This window comes from Hoplias malabaricus, chromosome Y, assembly GCF_029633855.1.
Source record: "Hoplias malabaricus isolate fHopMal1 chromosome Y, fHopMal1.hap1, whole genome shotgun sequence".
Taxonomy (NCBI): Eukaryota; Metazoa; Chordata; class Actinopteri; order Characiformes; family Erythrinidae; genus Hoplias; species Hoplias malabaricus.
The window spans coordinates 10,692,192-10,712,802 of record NC_089820.1 but is presented as its reverse complement, the minus strand read 5'-3'; the positions used below and the strand labels follow the sequence as shown (position 1 = coordinate 10,712,802).

At 37.2% G+C, this 20,611-nt stretch overlaps 1 protein-coding gene across 2 annotated transcripts; it reads left to right on the top strand.

Annotated features, from left to right (window-relative positions):
• Positions 1–791: 791 nt before the first annotated feature.
• LOC136678818 (cell division cycle-associated protein 2-like) lies at positions 792–20,290 on the top strand. Of its 2 annotated transcripts, XM_066656964.1 has the most exons (15): positions 792–810; positions 942–994; positions 3,231–3,413; positions 4,683–4,807; positions 5,006–5,183; positions 5,782–5,951; positions 9,807–9,918; positions 11,555–11,859; positions 12,508–12,562; positions 12,907–13,047; positions 15,740–15,834; positions 16,205–16,285; positions 17,122–17,196; positions 17,653–17,803; positions 19,022–20,290. In XM_066656964.1, exons 3-15 carry the CDS (start codon positions 3,257–3,259, stop codon positions 20,095–20,097), a joined length of 2,721 nt encoding a protein of 906 aa, XP_066513061.1. In that variant the 5' UTR covers positions 792–810; positions 942–994; positions 3,231–3,256; the 3' UTR covers positions 20,098–20,290. The 2 variants fall into 2 exon arrangements, with proteins under 2 accessions (XP_066513061.1, XP_066513060.1); XM_066656963.1 differs by lacking the exon at positions 792–810 and having other exon boundaries at positions 823–994.
• Positions 20,291–20,611: the final 321 nt, after the last annotated feature.

Genomic DNA, 20,611 nt, shown 5'->3' with positions numbered 1-20,611 from the left:
GAGCTTTCCTACTCACTTCGCAGCCAGTTAACTATGTCTAATATATATGATTCAGTACCAGATATCAAACTTCAGTACCAGATATTTAAGTGTTCCAACTTGGAATTATAATTTTTTATAAATTATAATTTATAAAAACTTTGGATACACTGTGTTACACTCTCTCTCTCTCTCTCTCTCTCTCTCTCTCTCTCTCTCTCTCTCTCTCTCTCTCTCTCTCTCTGTGGACCATGCTGAAACACTGTAAACATTAGTTAAATTGTGGGATTTGCTGATTTGTCACCCATTTACAATACTCCCTCAAGATCACAGCACTTCCTGATAACACAAACAGATGGAACCAGAAATGGTAACTAAAGCTCATTCATTAGAAATGACACATTGCAGACATAGTGGCTTTATTTATTATTAATTATATATTCTCTAACCTTTATTTAACTTTTTTTCTCAGAATTATTCTTAATCTTAATCTGTTAGTCTTAAACTTTTTTGTTTATATATATATATTAGTACACTTATATAATAACGTTTTAAATAATAGTACAACAGTAAATAAAATTAGATCTGTTTTTAAGGTCTCAAACAGCTCCTTAATCCCTACCTTAATCCCTACCTATGTTGTACACACTACTAAGGGAGCAGGGAGCTTTATGAGATTTGAGATTCAACCAGTCTCTTCACTACGCTACCCTGGAGGCTGCGTATCACTTTCAGTTACAATTCATTGGACGGCTTTTTATCACGTGACAACGATCTTAAACCTGATTGGATTATTCATATGAAAAGGGGCGTACTCTGTAGTTCTCTTCGGTTAGAGTTTTACTGTTGAATTTTAGAGGTTATGTTATATATTTTGCTAGTTTTAGTGTCATTTTCATGTTTTAAATATGATACAAGTTACTTTACTGTAAGTAAAGGAGGTCCTTTCCATTTTTATATAGCTCTTTTCAGAGGTTTTGATTGGTGAGTCGGCGGCTTGTTTCTGTAAGACCCGGTAAGGAGCGAATTTTGAATTTTAAGTTAACCTTAGCGGTTAGGGCTCCTTTTTCTACAGAAAGAATATAACATTCTGCACTATTATCACACTCACCAAATGAAAACTACAATATTTTGCAAGCTGAGAGCAGATATCGCTATTGGGGTTGAAGAAATAGACAGCAGTTTTACTCGTAGCGTCGAACGTCAAAAATGCAGCCTGTTCATCTCATTTTTATAATGAATTGCGCCTGTTCATCTGTTAGATTTATAGATGAACAGACTGCTTACTTGAAACTGGATTGAGGATGTTTGTTTTCTAATGTTCGGTTCCACCTTAAATGGTGCAGCAGTACAACGTATCCCTATTTAAGGTGGACGGTATTGTGATATAATATGTGATATAGTGATAAATATTAGCACCGTTTCGAAACTACTTGTCAATGGTAGAAACAGACGTGCACTTTTACAATTCCAGTGTCTTCACAAGTGTAACAAATCTGTTTTTTCATGTCTACAGACCCACGTGTCAGATAAAAGGTAACGTTATTTTAGTTTTAGCTAACGTTACAGTAAAGTCACCTGCTAACGTAAAAAATTAACGTTAACCCAGCAGATGAGACTGAGATATTATCCGTTGAGCTCAGTGACTTTTAAACTGGATTTCCATTTTGTTTCTAAACCTTGTTAACCATTCAGTCTTGCGATGTAAACAAAGGCATCAAAAGTGATATGATGTTGCTCCACAGAGAAACTCATTTACCGGGTTGATAGTTGGAACCAGATATTTGAGGTTGTTCAATGCCTCTGAATACTGCACTACATAAATACATTATAGTGGAATGGATACAAATGCTATGAGACTTTGCTTTTATGTAGTTTTGAAACATTTGGCCTTAAACTCTTTGCAATAATTTGTTCTTGGCTTAGAAACGCACACAGGGCTTATTTCATCTTATTCATAACTTCTATTGTAAAGATCTGTTTATGTAGTGATACATGTGTAAGAACCAAGAAGTTGCATGCATTTTTACGGCTGGATTTGGGTAGTAAATAAAATTCAAAATTGCATTATAAAAATTGGTCTCTTTGCTCTGCAACGAACCACTTTACATCCAGACAATCTGAATTAGTTTTTTCCCCTTCTAAACATCAACCTAATCAGATGATCTAAAAACTCTGTTGATTATTCTTTTAATTTATACCCAATCCACATGGATCTGAATATTTTCACAAAAGCTTTTGTCTGTATTTTAGCCTCTCATCCACAAAAAAATGGCATTTTAGGTCACTGAAAATGGAGGTTATTGAAAACGCCATGATCAGTGGCGTAATGTTTACAGCAAAAACACAACTTTTTGGAAATGCTGACATCATCTACCATGCTTGTCTCAGAATGCAATTCAAATAGCTCCTTGCTCCCTATATAGTGAATATGTAAGCCATAAAACTACAATGCATACATGCAGATAGCACTAGATTTCAGATTCATACATATGAATAAGGGTGCCTACACACTAGATAATGTGGTAGATGCATACGCATTCATTGCACGTCCGTCTAGAAGGCATGTACATGGCTGGAGCAAGGGTGGGGTTTGTAGCCCGAAATTCATCAGGAAACAAGACATTTTACAACTGGAAGGAAATATGGACCATTGAAAACCAGACAAAAACCTGAAAAAACAGTTATTTCATGCACTACATCGCGAGTATGGAGTGATTTCAGATTAAACATGCCTAAACATTTCTTTCATGTTGTTGTCTGCTCCTGTTGTTTTGATGTCTCTGGAGATACTATGGCCCACTACTGTACTGACATGATGATGCAGGAAAGAAAACATCCAGTTTAAAAAAAAAAAAAAAGGTCCGTGTGGACGTAGCCTTAGACATACGAGCTGTATGCACATGTTACCATATAACAACTCGGCCTACGTATTTTCCCCCAGAATTAATCTGTTTAGATGCTGAACATAGAGATACAGAACATAATTCATGACATAATACCTAAATTAATTTATTTAATAAAATAAACATTATAAAATTGGTCTTTAAATGATGATTTTTTTTATCCGTCTTATTCTGTTGTAATAAATCCAGTTTATTTATCGTCTTTCTTATACTGTGCATTAAAACAACTCTATTGACCAATTTACATCTTTTGTTTAAAAAACATTTTGGCTCCAAATTCTGAGACAAGTCCGCCTTCTGTAATCAGGATGCATGTCTAAATTGTTTATCTTTTCTTGTGTTTAGTGAGCAGATTCTAACAGGACATCAGCATGGACAGTATTGAGGTTGTGGGCAGCCGGACCCCACTGGGTGCCCTCTCTTCTTCCCAGCAGAACAGTGAAGCTGGGGATGCAGATTTTACAAAACTCACCCCATCTGACTTCGGCATATCAACAGACAGCTTTTTAACTTTTTCCAAAGAAAAAGGTAAGAAATCATAGAACATTTGATGTGTCTTTTAAGGCCACTAAAGTGCCAGATATTGCATAGGGTTGTCATATTCAGGATTAGAGTTTTATTGTAATATGCCAAATTAAACAGGAACTTATTTTGACTAGGGATGCATAAATACTATTTTTTTCCAACCAAGGACGAGTACAAGTATATGTTTTTGTTCTTGCCAATACCGATACTTAAACTTAAGCAATCAGGAGCATTGTGTAATAGTATAGTTATCAATTAAATCATTTTTTAAAACTTTATTGTTCACACTGTCAATCTTTTATTTAGCATTTTCCCACATTAAACCATAGTGCTGGACAATGTAAGCGCAAATCAATATCACGATTAATTGTACATTTTACCATAATTATGATTAATGAATGATTTTGTGTTTGTATTTTTGACCCTCATACTCAGTGACGAGGCTTGTACTGTAAATGTACAAAGTGCTGACGTAAATTTTACTTCTTGACAACTGCCACCACCTCATAACACAAAAGACATACTGGTTTTTCTCCTTGAAGCACAAACATGTATTCACCTTCCCATCTCTCTTGAAACTGTCTTCCATTGGCATCAATTTAAATTTTCCTGGACAATTTGGGATCAATATTTGTAGCTATTTCTTAATTCCACTTGTTGAAAAAAATCACATCGAAGATGATACACTGTAATCTAGTGGTGGAATGCCATCACTTAGCGGGCAACATAATCGGCATGAATTGTGGGAAATGTAGTTTAAGGTCAATGCATGCTTTAGAATTAGTGGCGGAATAATTAAGTCTAAAAGCGTGTATTGACCCTAAACTCCATTTCCCACGATTCATGCCGATTATGTTACCCGTGAAGTGACGGTATTCAGCCACTAGATTGCAGTCAATCAGATCTTAAAAGCTCTTGCGGGCCACATCAAATCACACGGCGGGCCACATTTGCCCTGCGGGCCTTGAGTTTGACACATTAGCTGTAGAGTATATTGCTAAATGAAAAAGAAGTCATTGAAATACATGTACGTTTTTTGGGTTATGACATTTTAAAGACTTACACAATATGTCCTACGGCACAATATGGCTTTATATTCACAACTTAAGATTTTATATATAGTCTAGAATAACAAAACAAACAAAGATATTAGCCCTAATTTAAAAAACAATGCTGCAATTTAAATTTCAGTTACAATGTTGATTCCATATTTTGCCCAGAATAATTCAGCCTTGGCTATAATATGATAAAGTAACTTTTGTTTATCCCCAGATAAATCCAGAGTGGCACAACTGAAACTAAGACGGCGATCCAATATTGGGGCAAGGGGATCACCTGAAACCAATTCCCTCATTCGCTTTAGAGCCAAGGCTGCTCTAAAAACGCAGACACCACAGGTGTGTATTTATCATGCAAAAACATAATTTTATCAACATTTATTTTGATAATTCTTAATGTATATTTTCCATAATCAAAATCAAGCCACAAGAAACAGGCATCTAGACTCTACTCTGCTAATGAGAAACTGTTTACATATACAGTCTCCATTCACTGTCAAAACAATGTGTTGATTTGATGTTCTTGTCCTTGTGAAGCACATGCTGCCGAGCCCGCTGTTTTCAGGCTGCAACTCCATAAAACAGAAGATGGCTGCCTTCCAACGGCTGATGGGAGAAGATGAGGAGAATTTAGAACAATCTGCCACCCTGATGGCAAAAGAGGAGGAGGGCGATGGAGGAGTGAGCGGCAGTTTATCAAAAGATGTCCAGACTGGTTAGTTTCTCTAAAGATAGACTTGCCTCTAATGTTCCATAAAACATCTAATGTCCCTGACTGAGTGCCTGGGCACTTGAAATAGATCATTGTCCACCCAGGACTGTTACTATCATTTGGTGGCTTCATGAATGCCTAATATTGTTTTGGTTTTCATTAGATGTACATCAGACTGGAAACAAGCTATTCATTCCTCAATATAATTTTTGTTTCATCTATATTTTTAATACATAATCATGTCTGTGATGTGAAGTCAGTAGTGGCAGTATTTGCCTGTATCTGACATTTTAGATTTTTGTTTGTCTTCTCTGGTCATAACTGAGCATACATTTCTCAAGTCCATGATTTGAATGACATTTGAACTAATAGTTTATGGGTTTCGTGGTGGGATTTCTGCTTTTTAAAAAAACAATCGGAAATCTCTATTTTATTGTTTAAAGTTTAAAATAAGTCGGAATGTCATGAGTAATTAAAAAAAACAACAACTTTATTTTAAATGTCCTATGAATTTTTTCCATTGCACACTGAATGTAGTTTTGGAGAATAATAGATTAGTTGCTTTTTCTTCTTAAGTTCTTCCTTCGGTCTGTGTTTGCAGATACAGATTTCTGTTTGGAGGAAAGGGAGGACCAGCTAACTACTAGTAGACACCAGCCTGCTACAACAGCACCTCCATCTAAGAAACGCCGCAGGGTCCCACTTGGCTTATGTGCAGAGGAAATTCAGGAGGAACCACTTTCTGATCTTCAGAAAACAGAGGAGCCAGGGGTCAGTATATTAGCTGTTAACTCACGTCACCGTTATGTCATAGTAATATTTATCATATAAATATGCTGTTTATTAGTGCTGTGTGATAAACTAAATGTTTGTAGTCACACCTTGTATACAAATTCATCTACTAAAATGTGCCCATGTGGAAACAGATCTTCAGCTGCACAGAAACAGCTTTTTCAATCTCCATTGAAGTGCATGAAGTGAAAGGCAATGCTTTGGAACAGCTGTAGCTTAAGGTCACCAAGTTTAATGACAAGTATAGATGCACCCATCTGGGAATTCTGGGCTAATGCCAATATATGATATTATACATGTACATATCTACCAGTGTAGATATAGAATCCAACATATAAAATAAAGATGTCCCCAATTGGCATTACACGGTTTCCCGCAGTGCTTTATGGTTAGGGTAGCCGCCTTGACAATGTCATCCACCCTTTTCTGTGGGAAATCCTGCATTGTAGACAAAAGTGTCATATTTTAACTTTCATCCAGCTGTATACAAACAATAAAATGATATGTTTAGCTAACTGAATAACTATTTTATAAAATAGAATAATAGAGCTATTCAAGCTAATAATAGTTGAAAGTTAATTAGTCCAACCGTTAAACAGAAATAAATCCCAATGGACCTTTAGCAGTGTAACTATTCAGTGATACAAAAATAAGAGCCACAGCTCTGCTATTTTGCTCCATTGAGTCTGACACTGATAATCTTTAAAAAAGCAAATATCTGTGGACACCGATATTATTCTGATATGTGCATCACAAATGTCAAAATTTGCATACAAAGAAAACAAGGCCCCTTTTATTGGCCTGTGGAGCTACATTGGAGTAATTAAGCTCCATCCAGTACCTCAAGTATGGAGTGGAGAAAAGTTTGTGTGGAATTTGATAGGGTGTTAGGAGAAGAGAAGATCAAAACAGTCAGCTCAGAACAAGCTGTGTTTTTTGTAAGGCATTCTTTTTTTAGTATTGAGTAGCAGCAATCAGGAAGCATAATTACTTATGTTTATTTGTTCTGTTTATGTAAAGTAAAATGATACATACCAAGATGTATTAAAATGACTGTGATATATTTTATCAAAGTCTGTCAAAAACTGTATAAAATGTATGGGCTAGTTTTCCAGACAGGGATTAAGCCTAGTCCTGGTCTAGAATCATGATTCAAAGTTCAGCGTAGTCCTCGACTAGGCTTAATCCCTGTCTGGGAAACCGTCCAGTTACTTAACTACTGACTGTATTTGGTGATTAAACTTCCAGCTTGTCTTACAATAATTAGTGCACATTCATATCTGACTTCTGCTGTATTTAACATATTGGCCGGTATGGCAAAAAATACAAAATATGCTCTAAATGTTTTTCAGTTATGATAGAGTCAATAACTGTGCTTAAGAATTTAAATTTGTAGAACTCTCTATGGAGGATATGCTGTCTTATTGTTACTTAAAATAACAACAAAGCGTCTTTTGACTAGGATGAGCCAAACTTTTGATTGTAATACTGAAGGAGAGCTTTATTATTTAAATTTAAACTGTGTTAGCTGAACATAAGGCTTGGTTATCTAGAGCCTGTCTGTACAGCACAAAACATTAATAGACAGGCGTGCATTGTACCGCTGTCAGATTGAGGTGCTGTACGTAACCCTTTCTAACCCTTTCTTTTAATTTGGCCCTTTTAAAAGAAAAAAAAAAGACATATTTGAAGTACCCTTTGTTTTACATCAGACAGTTTTTCAAGAAGAATTTGAAACTCATGAGTATTCAGCCATGCCTCAGTTCTGTTTTTATCTCACCTGGAGCCTGTCTGCTTTCGGTGTACGCTTTTATTTTCTAATCAGCCCTGGTCTGAGGTATGTTCTATTCCGTTAGGCCTAGATGTTTTGTGTCAAATGCAGGACCGCATTCAATAAAGTATACTAAAAGCTAGCTTTCAAACTAAATACCGCTGAAAGCGTTATAGCCAGTGACAGTAACACCCGCTGATATCCAGTACTGAAGCTGAAAATGAAATCTTTTGTTTGAACCACTTCATAGCCTCCTGGAGTCTGCATGATGATAATACATTAATTAGAAAGTTGTTTGAGGTGATAAAGGGAAAAGATAACCAGATATTAAAAGTCTCATCTATTGTAGCTAATTTCAAAGGTTTTTAGACTTAGACAGGTATTTAGACTTTTAGCTGTGTTGCACTGGAACAATGCCTGTTTTGTGATAATTGTTACCCACTGTGGTTCTGTGATCATTTTATTTTACTGCTGCAATGCATCTGAATCATATGGATAACTATTTAACTTGCCAATGAGAACTGAAATAGTGTTTTAATGGGTTTTTCCACCTCCTGGGGATGACCTCAAGCTTGTGTACAGCTGTTTCGTAGCATCTCATTTTATAACATGTTTTTCTAGGGAGATTATACAAGATGTGTCTGCAAAACTGACCTAGTGTGTCCTGCATGGCTTGCCTTAAAGCAGGCAAACTCTCTCATTATAGGGGGTGACTACAAATATTTGGACACACAGGGCATCAGTGACCCAAGAAGCATGCTGTGTTCCAAAACATAGGCTGATGTCACAAATTTTAAGTCACACCCACATTGTTTGTGATCTTTAAAAAAAAAGATAATGTAAAGAAAGTTCAGTCAATAATAAAGTGTCACATATACCTATATCAATACTTCTGACATATAAAATGTCCAATATATTTAGGAGGTCCAAACAAAGAATGCATTATAACAGTAATGTGACTTACAAAATATAGCCTACAAAATTAGCATGTATGCTTTGCTTAAGACAGAACAGGAGGGGGAAGAACAAACCATTAGTAGAAGGAATGAAATTACATTAATATCATAATTTGCTGACAGCATTAGTTACTTTTTACTGTATACATGCATGATGACTCAAAATTAGTGACAATGTCAGCACTGTTCCTCCTTAAATAACTTCTTTTTCTGTTGCATTTAAGTGGAACAGAAAATAAGAATACAAAGTCACCATCAACATTCTAAAGGTAGTAATTTGTTTAAATAATTTGTCCTTGGGTTTGTGAAAAGCGCTATAGAAATTGAACACAGTGGAAAATGTCATTGTAAAGCAATGCTTTGTCACCATAGCATTTTGCTAATGATATCACAATCACCCCACAATACAAACTGATGGGATTGGTTGATTAGGTTTATGATGTCAGAATCTGTTGGTATTTGCCAGGTTATATAAGTGCTAATTTCACTAATAATACATCTTCTAGATAAAAAAAAAAACTATATATATGGTCTTGTGAACCCGATTTTCACTGAAGGGGGGTCTTTCAGAAATCTTTTTTTTTTTTGTTTGTTTGTTTTTTTAACTAAATTTAAGGATAGAAAAGTTTTATGAAACTAGAAGACTGATAATTAACACTTTTAGAACATTTTCACAAACAGTTTGGGAGGTCATAGGGAGCAGCAAAAGCCCATGAATCAACAAAATGATTACATTTGAGCTTCATGTTCAAAATTACTAGAACTTTGGAACAGTGTGTTCTATGGAGTGAGCATAGTTCTCATTCAGTTCTTTGCATTTGTTATTAGTTCCTGACCCTGCTTGAATTTGGTTTATGCAGTTACTATGCACTACATTATTAATTGACTTTGTGTTATTGCCATTTTTTTCCCCTCAATAAACCCATGATACACTCAGTAAGAGAGTGGGATATAATGTATCACAACAACAAGCTTTTATCATATTCTCACCCCTACTGTACATTATAGTGGCCCCAAGACCAAATTTCAACAGTTATGGTCTTGGATGCTTGATCAGTTATTTACCTTCTGTGTGGTTGTTTTTTTTACTGTTTCTTAACTGTGCAGGCACTCTCTTCAGAGTTCAAATGCCCAGAGCCAAAACCGGGACCGGGTTTGGACTCTCAGTCTCAGCTTATGTCTTTCCCCATGCTGTCAAAGCCTGAGGTTATCAGAACAGGTAAGAAAGAGAGTGCTGACAACATGACAGGTGCCTTCAGAGCTGATCTCTCATTTTTTAAATTTATTTATTTTTTAATAATCTCTTCTGCCCTTTTATGATGGGTATCTCTGACATGGGGTGTGCACAGACTATCAATTACTTGGTTATTTTTCAGGTACCAGTATCTGAATACTAGATTGAGTACTCGGGTTAAGACTAAAAATTATATTATATTTAAAACAAATGTGTGGCTGTTTTGTTTGTTTCATTAACTGTATATTTTATGTTACATTTAAAAATCTTTACCTGAAATTGAGCATATTTAAATTATTGAGTCACACGTGTAGAATCACTGAGGTATTTCTAATGCAAAGCATCTCACAAAAAGGTAGATTTTTCAATTTAAACAAGCAGTAGTTTACTAGAAACAGGTTTCTCCTCCAGTCCAGAGGAGCCATTGTCCTTTGTTGTCCATTGTCCACAGTTTTAGGTATTCTGTGTCCCAGCCGACTTGATCCAGCTAATGAAGATCTTTTATAATGTGCTGATTTGTCTGTGTGGACTTTTCCTCACCAGGACTGGAGCTGAAAACTGCTGGGTTGTTGTACTAAAGGTCGATGTGGCCACTTCAACAAAGAAAAAGTTCCAACCAGTGAAGTTGTTAATTTGAAAAACAGAATAGTACTCATTACTTAAGTGGAAACACCAATACAACTTATGTTTCTTTATAAGAATGGTGCTTTGCATCTGTGACACACCGTTTCCTTATTAATGTTTTGAAATGAAGTTCACGTCACTTTGGTGTGTTCTGATATGACCTCTCTGCGGTTTATGGGAAAAATAAGCTACATTCAATTTAAAGGCAACACATTAGAGGGAATAAATCACTTTAGTGTGTGTGAATAATAATATGGTTGGTTACCTGACATTCTGTGTTCTATCCAAGTCTGAAACATGGGGAGAAAACAAGTCAGTCTGATATCTGGCTGCATCTTATGCACTTTAGGATTGTCCCGCACCTTATTTGAGTATCTCCCATCACATCACTCAACCCGTGTTTTATAGGAGAGGGCAATATCAAGGTTAAACCAAGCAAAACCAACACAAAAAACACTGAGAAATATGAATACTGAGGAAATATGGTGAAAATAAGATGGCCAAATGGTTTCTTCTACTCCTCGCTTATTGCAATCGCGTACTCAGTGTAAGCTGTGGCTCATTCTCATTTAAAGGAATAGTAGTTGAAATTGGTCATTCTGAACATCTCTGTTTAAAATTGGGAGAGCTCAGTGTTGGTGGTTGTGTTTGATCACTGTACAAGGTCTGTCACCAATATTTCATTTAAACCCCGGGGAAATGTGTAAATATGGTGCAATATGTCCTCATTTAAACAAACATTTTAAAAGGAGTTTTCAGTTCTTCTGCTTTAGAGAATGTTTTCTAAAAAAACGGATAGAAGGTCAAAACGCAGAGATTGAAATAGGTGGATAATACCTTGGACTTACAGCATTCTCTCTTGCTTCATTTGAGTTAGCGTGAGTATTTGTCTGGCCAAATTTGTGACAGTTATAAAGCAGTGTTATAATATGTACACATTATATATGTATTTTGCATTACATTCTATATATCCCTTAAGAAATCTGTGTCTTTGCAGATGACATTGAGGTTTCTTCTGTGTCCAAGAAGAAGCATGTTCGCTTTGGTGTGCCCCTGTCTCCTGAGTTTTTTGACAAGACTCTTCCTCCCAGCACCCCACTTCGGAAAGGAGCTACCCCCATGGGCCTTCCAACATCAACCGGACGCAAGAGCTCACTTCGCAAAACGCCCCAAAGATTTGATCCTCCTCTCCCGCAGCCAGACTTCAATAGCCCCAATAATGGAGCTTCTCCAGTCCTCTCTACATTCAGATGCAGGTCCACAGAAGTAGACAATGATGAGGTCTTCCTGGAAATCGAAAAGGTTATTGTTTTTGTTTGTTGAATCAGCTGTTTGTTATATCCATCCTGCCCAGTCAGCTACAATAAGATTTATATTAGATGTCAATAAATTCTTAATAAATTTACAATAATTTTTGGGCAAAAGTCCTAATGCCTACATTTTGCCAGTTGTATGTTGATTTAGTTAAATGTTATTGCATGAATTAAAATAGTGTTATTCTGTTTGTGTAAACTGAATGAGGTACAGTTTTTTTTATTTATATTTTAACCACCTACTAGAATTATTTTTAAATAAATTTAAATGAAGCAATTAATCTTGGTTCATGAACTATATTAAAAGAATGAGAATATGCAAAGCTGTGACACAACATCCCAGTATATGGGTTTCTTAGTGTTTGGTGGAGAAAGTTGTGTTACTGTTGTGCTCTGGGTTTTAATGTAAAGAGATTAAGGGGAGAAGCATACAATTATAAATAAAAGACAAATGATAGGATGGTTTCAGAGTAGGAAATTATGAATTATCACCAGACACTAACAGTCTAGTGGGTATATGATTAACTACAGAAAATGACATGGATATTCATAGTCAGTGGCCTGTAAGCCTGTGCCTTCATTTTTCAGTCTTCAAAAATGCCTTTGGAAAAACTGATATCAATTCATCTGCCCTCAGATCAGTTTCCCCATTATGGATGAGGAATTTGATAATCCATCAGCTGACAGCAAAGGTAATTTATTAAACTCTTTTTAATGGAATTTTAAACCAGGTTCAGTCATCTGCTTCTTGTGCGCTTAATATGACTGATACACAATGTTTCTGATATAAACAGTACTCCGGTAGAGTTCCCACTAAAATGTTATAGTAAGCAAATTTTAAATAAACAGTTTTATGTACTAATATATATGGATTGCAAGAACAACCTGAAGTCTGTATAACAATACATATATATTCAGTAATAAAATACATTATGTGGTTATATAAATATGCAAAGTCATATAGTAGTCAATGCTAATAGAATAAGATGCAAAAACATATTGCTGAGTCTTGATATCTATTAATCTGGCTCCACAGACACTTCCTTGGCTGAAGGCCCTGAGCTGACACTGCACCATAAGTGTCCAACTGCACAACCTGGGCTTATGAACACTGCTTTCCAAGAGGAAGAGGACCACCTGCCCCCACCTACTGCTGACCATTCTTTACCTTTCAAAGGTGACAATTAGCTGCAGAGTTTAAAAATACACTTCTATAATTATTCCACTTTCCATCAGGCATATTGCCAAATGAAAGAAAAAAAAACACACTTGTGATCTATTAGTGACAAGGTTAAATACTGATCCGACAGGGACTTAAAGACTTAGTCACAGCAATGAATCACAGATGATTTTCTTTTCCCCTGACGGAAATTAGCTGGTGATTTGTTTAATGGCTTATTTGCATTTTTTTGCGTATTCCTGGCATCGCTTTTGCAGGTGAAAATATTGAAATCTTATATATAATATATTGAAACATCTTAACATTTCTCTGCTGTTCAGTAAAAATAGCTAAGATAAGTTGCTTTAGGTTGTGTTCAGCCATTTGTTCTGTGTTTCACGAAAAAAGTAGCCCTTACATCCAGGGCCTATGGCTATCCTCTAAAGTCCATCGTGTTCATTAACAGAAGTCTTCTAAAATGACTCTATAATAACTGAATAAATAAACAAGCCTGTGTGGAGTACTTCAGTTTAGGATGATGAGCTTTTTGCTGGCCTGAATAGAGTGCTTCAGCAAAAACTGTCAATTCATTTCATTGTGGGTAACAGGGAAGTCTATACTGTAGGGTGTTTTCTCTCTCAATGCTTCTTCCATCACGGTTTATGAACACTGTCTTTGAATTTGTCATAGTTCTAGCCAGTAGGTTTCAGGAGGCTGTTCAATTGGCAGAGACTTAATTCACATTCCTATCACTGCAGATCTTTTCTTGTTGAGTAAATCCTACAGCTTCCCTTTCTCTTCTATGAATGTATGTTGTAGTTCTAACCAGGTGACTTTGTTCTTAAAGAGTGACGGTACCCCACTGGTTCAGGCAATTTCACACCTAGTTCAACTCTTAAAAATGCTCAAAAATGGGTGCGGTGTGTCACTGCAGTGCTGTGCAGGTTTAGAGATGAGGCAGGTGGGAGAGTTAACAATCGTCAAGGACCAGCAGCCAGTACCGTTCTCTCTCTCTCTCTCTCTCTCTCTCTCTCTCTCTCTCTCTCTCTCTCTCTCTCTCTCTCTTATTGGGGGGGGGGGTGTAACATTTGTCAATGCAAACTGAAATGCAAACTGTGACGTGTCCTCTTACTTTCGGATATTGACACAGCAGAGGTGGAACTGAATTATTGTTTTGGCAGTTTGGGGGGAAAAGTGTTTAAATTTCAGTCAGGGTCAGTATATTTTATTATGACAGAGCAATACATTACAGTTGTTAATTAAAAGTATAGGTCTTAGGGCACAGTGCCTCTATAAGGGTCTAATCAGAGAACTGCAGGCCACAGAGGAACAGAATGGATATACAGTTCTACTATTTCACCTCTTGTCTAGGGGAAGGGATTGGATTATTATTTCTTACCTTCTGGTCCTGAAGTACACCTGCACTAGTGTTTTCTTTCTCTACAATACCTAATTCAGTATGATTATCTCTGTATCAGTCCATTGCCTCAGGTTTGGATAGATTATGGTCTGTATTAATTGTATTTATTGCTAGTTGGCTCTGTTTTACTGTTATGTTCCAATGAACTAAATTACTTCCCTCCCTCATCCCAGGCCTATGATTAATCAAGCTGTTTCTGAGGTGCATGTTGTTAGACTCAGCAAAAAATTTATAAGTACATTTTTTTTTCTCTATGCTGAATAACATTCTAGATGTTCTTCATGATCTATGTTGGTATAAACAGAAGCAACAGCCAGTATAACATGGCAACATTGTGCACAGCTGTAGTATCCTGGATGTAAATGGAAAGTTCCTTGACAGCTGGTGATATATAAAATCCACAAAGTGTGAGCAGGATTTTTAGATTTTTATGTATGTTTGGCACCTGTGGGTTCTCAGAACTTTCTCTGTCATCCATTACTGTGCTCTAGTTTGGGAAAGAGATGCTTCATATTTAGAATTTGTTTAGTATGTAATTCTATGGTTAAAAATGTATTTCATTTGATATGTAAACCATAGCACCTCTTTTCCGCAGGTTTAACAGTAATGTCCTTGTTCTTAGAATTATTTCCTCAAGACATATTTCTGTACTGATGTTACTGATGTTCAGTGCCAAAACAGACATTTTTATGAAGGCTACAGATTCTACACTTTCAAAAGCAGGTTCTGATAAAATCTAAAAAGGTCTACTTTAGCAGTAAAGTAATGAGCAACTAATTAACTCATTAGCGTTAGTGCAGAAGGACATTGGATAGCTCCGTCATGCAGTTTGCTGTCAAGGAATATGTTTGAACTGACTCCTCTGCCAAATATATCGTCTCCTAGGACTATATTCTAATTAAAAATCAGATCCATGGGGCACTATCAAACCAAAACCAAAGTGATCTACTTAAAGAAATTTAAAAAATAGAGAGAGAGTCTGATTCACATTTATCCCTGAATACAGGAATGAAGGAATGCACTCCTACTTGCAGTGATATGAAAGCATTATATGGTGTTGCTAGATGATGTATTTTTCAGTGAGCTTCTTCAAATAAATTTACATCAGATTTAAAGCCTTGGTAAGAGTTTCAGTATTTCATGTCAGTCAGAAAAGAATCTGAGACAATTATCCTTCCACCCTGTTCAACTGAATTTTTGAAGAAACACCATACAGTCTTATATATGATCAACTAGTTTTGAGAGTGTCAGAAGTTTAAAAATGTGAATTGTGTGTTTGGTTTACACCAGAAGCAGAGCCAGAGCCTGACCTTCAGCAACAAAGTCAGCAAGAGTCTCCTGTGTCTACTACTGAAACGCCTCGCTCTCGTGGCAGAAAGAGAAAGGTAGTGTAGAGCTTTCGTACTGTGAACACTTTGCAAGGCTCTTTACAAGGTACATTGTAGCATTTGCTATGATAACATCATGTTTCATCGTTAGCAGCAACCTTTAGTAATGTACTTACAGCTATTAGGAACAATTAGTGTGTTTAATTAGCCTTTTCTACAGGGTGGTTTTTTTTTTTTTAAGTTAAAGATGCCTGTAGTGTCATGATTTAATTTAAAGTCCACATACTGAGTGTTTATTATGGTGTCTTACTTATTTCCCAGTAAGCCATCTGAATCACTCCAGTGAAATTTGTTCTCAGGCACCTTAGTAAAGCTCAGAGTGTCAGGACTTGTTCGGATAATAAAAAATGTCTTCGCTATGTTCCAGCAACCAGCAGAGAAAGAGAAGGAGACAGAGACCAGGAGGAGCTCTCGCACAGCTGCCGCTTCTGACAAAGGAAAGATGAAGGTATAGTGCTTCACTCGTCCTTTTGATCATCCCCTTATCCTTCACACTGTGTTTAATGAGCCGTAGAGCTCAATGCAGTGGAAATGTTTTGCACAGTGTGAGCAAGAAAGGTATTGCAGTGCCCTGCTGCTGCAAGCCTTATGTAGAGCACTTCTAAAACAAATTATTGTCTTGTAGCACTCTGCATGTGCTGAGGTAGCCAGGAAGAACATTTTAACAGACATGTTGAACAACTTGAGTGGTTAGAAGTTTGCCTTTTTCTCCAAATCAGAGTTTCCATTCTTCTATGAGATTGATATATGGCTTGAGATATGTTGAAAATGTACATTTTGCAGTGCTTACACTCTTTGTAGTGCAAGTTACTGATGTTCAAATGTTGAAAATATCTATGATTTACTCAGAAATCCATATTTGGTTGTAAAAATAGGGCAATTTTACATGATGACGATAAACACTGTCATATTTCCCACTCTTGGATTAGTATTTGGATACAGACAGCGGGTCCTAGATTTTTGAAATGGACATCTATGTTTTCAGTGCAGCAATTTTGCCTCAAGTGATGCCAGAATAGTCCTTGCATTATGCTGAAAGCAAAGTGCATTTCCAACATCTGTTATTTGCAGTCTGTCTGTTAAATAACTGTCCTGTGGTATTTTCAATTTATGGTTTACCATCTTGTTTTATTTTCAATACTGCCCACCAGACTCAGTCCAATTGATTTTACAGTGAAACTGCCCCCAATCCAGGCACATTTTCTAAAACACAGTTTGTGCAATTTATTGTTAGGTTATTTACCTTTAAACGTTGCTTTATTACTGCCTACATCTTTGTTCCAGCAACCAGCAGAGAATGAGAGAGAAACCAGGAGGAGCTCTCGCACAGCTGCAGCATCTGCCAACGGGAAATTGAAGGTATAGTGCTTTGGTGCTTCCTTTTAGTCATCCCTTTATCCTTCACACTGTATTTAATGAACTGTAGAACTCAATGCGCTAGAAATGCCCTGAACATCAACTGCTGGGCTTCTTTATGTTAGACTTTGATAACTTCTAGACCATGTGACTCTATAGACACGTCTAATGACAAGGGAAGCTCTGCCTTGTTCCTGTAGGGCTTTATCTTCATGCTGCAAACTGATGTATAAAAAAGCAAAACATCTGCCTGTTTTGTGTGCTTGCAGTTTTGTGGATGCAGAAAGCCTTAGATTGAGAGTGTTTTGATGTTTTTGAAGTGTTTCGCCTATTATATTAATTGTAATGGGAATATAAAAACCGTTTCCTGAGGTACTAGAGGCTTTTATCTATTCAGAATATTTTTAGTTCTCCATGATAATTTGAGTGATGTGTTTTGTTTTTTTGTTTTTTCTGTAGATATCTGCAGCAAAGAAAAAGTTTGGGAGTAAGGAAGTGGACCGGTCACTTTATGGGAAAAGGGAGTATGCCTCCAAAAACCCTCTGCTCAGCCCCATCATTGAGTCTGCAGCCTCCCGCTTGACAATAACAGCAGCACAAGCTCATCCAGGCAAGCTCAGTGTGGAGATCAGTGCATCATTCAGTCCTATCTAATGGATTTACATTAAACACAGCATATTATATTAAGGCTTTCAATAACCATAACCTATATGATATTTTAAAGGGGAGTTAATACAAAAAAAAACAACACTTGGTATTAGCTCATTCGTTTGGAGATCTTAGGCTCCTACCCACCCACAAACTGTGAGATTAAACAACCCAAACAGTTTTTTTGTTTTCTGCCTACATCTGATGGCATGAGATTAAACGAGTCGTCCTGATGTTTTTTTGTAGTGAATTAGCCGTTTCCTGCCTTCTGATCTGAGTCTTTGGACCTGTGAGTACCTTAAATCAGAGCGCGGGTTCCATACTAGTGAGAAGACAAGGTGAAACAGCAAATCAAACAAGGCAAGCATGGAGAAATTAGCATACAGATTGTATAATGTGAAAACAAAAGTGGAGAAAAAGAGAACCTAGCGAAATTGGTTACAATATACTGGCTGTGAACGTGGCTGCTTAGACGGGGTAAAAAAAAAGTGCTGTGTTTGATCCTTGTGGTATTGTGGCCAAATACTATCATTTATTAAGACCCAAAAGCTTTTAACTTGTGAAAGATGTGTGTAATATGTCCCCTTTTAACGGTGTGGTAAGTGTAGCATTTATAGCTTTTAGCAGAAGTCTGAATGTGTGAGCTCAGAATCCTGGCATTCAGTTCTGTTTGCCCTGATAACACACTGTGAATCAACATTTGTTCTTTCCTCCTCTAACACGCGCACACACACGTATATCAACTCATAAGTGGCTTCATACCCAGCTGATGACTTGTCATCATGGTCATTATTCACCATAGACCATCATTTAATGACGTGTCTGTTGTACTTTTAATAGAAAGCTTCCTGACTCAAAACACTTTATATGGAAAGAAGTGGCTATTTGCTTGGGTTTTAGCCATTACAAGTTACAAAATGCAACTGAACTAATGTTTTTGGTAATTAATTGAATTAAATAGATGCATCCCACAGAGCCAGTTTTCCAAGAGGGGAATTAACTCTACACCTATATTGCATAGCTTTTAGACTGGGTAAAGGTAAATACATAGTCTAGACTGTATTAAGGAAAATGCCCCATAGACGTAAGGTTAAAACAAGAATTTGTTTAATGTCACATCAGATAACTTTACCTCAGTAGTGCATGTGAATGAAATAACAGTGACTTTTATTATCCACAGATGAGAATTCTGACTCCAGTCCAACTACAACTCCCAGCATTCACCATGGAATTTATCATGGTCAAAAGACAGACCCAGACCACTCTAATGTAACGACTGGGCTAGTGGCCGCAGCTGCTCTATGGCGAAAGCGCTTCTTGCAACAACCCAAAGAGAACAATGCCACCAATGAGGGCACACATGTCAGCAATTCAGTCGGTGATTTACAAGCAGTGGATGAGAGTGTTGATACCATAGCCCACACAGGAACAGTCAGTTCAGGTAGAAAGGCTCTGAGAAGTAGACGCAGCACTGGAAGGCCTGCAGGCCGTCGTCGTAGCTGGAACAGTGCAAGAATGAACAAAATTGGTAATGCACTAGAATCTGAACAAGAAGGAGGGTTAGACAAAGAACTAAATGGACAAATGAGACTCACAGACCGCCCACAGGCTGAATCTGTACTTGGAGGGAAGATAATGCATGAAAACAGCAATCAATCTGAATCTTCTGAGAATATAGTTGGGTGTGAAACTGACCATGAGGAGGTTAATGGTCATTTTTTTACTGCAGAACACAGCGATGCAAAATTAGTCAAGGACACAGATGAAGAACCTGAGCTGAAGGCTCCTGATGAAAAGAAACATGGTCAGAAAACGCTTTGTGTGAAATCTACCACTGTGATGAATGAAAAGGAGGAAGAACCATGTCAGGGTCCATTAGAGACAATGCAGTCAGCAGACCATAAAGAAGAAGGGGAAAAAGGACAGGAGCTGACCGTATCTTCACTGGCTGTGAAACAGAGTGAATTAAGCTCAGTGGAGACATTACGAGCCCAAAATGAACCTGTCTTAGAGTCCTGGCAGCAGGCCAATTTCAATATTGAAGACATCTTCAAGCCTGTGGTTAAGAACCGAGGGTCAGTGCGGCGTAGCCTGAGGAACCGCAGAAGCATGGATATCCAGGCCAGTGGACTAGCCTGGGTGGACCACACGTCCCCGGAGCTGGTTACAGCCAGCCGCAGGAGGACACGCAGCAGACTGAGCGCCGTCTACCAGCCTGCAGATCCTGAAGAAACACAGGCAAACCAGGGAGAATAACACACTCAGGACTTAAAGCTATATTAGAACCATGTGGCATAATCTTAAAGTTAATTTTTCAAAAGAATCTTTAGCTCATTTTTAACAGTAATGACTCATTCTAACAGTAAATAAATGGCCTGTTTAGTTGGAAAATCACTTCTGACATACTATGCGTTTTCCTGCCATTTTTCTACTTATTAAATCTTGTGTGAAAGTGATTTTGAAGGTGTATTCTTTTCATATCACTCGTATACTACGTTGGTTTTTACAAGTGATTTGAAATCTCACAAGATCCTGGGACGGATGTTAGGACAGAGTATGTGCCATGGTTGGGGAGAGACTTTCCAAGGGAGCACAGATGGCGTCTCTTAATTGTGGCTTATAAATGTATTCACCTGTAAACCGTTAAGGAGTCAGTGTCAGAGCTGGCCCAAGCTTGGCATCTTCAAGTAAAAACCACTGGGGCAGAGAAAGCAGAGGCAACTGGGGTAAGCTGGCCTCTCCTGTGGCTACTTGGACAGGTTCATATACC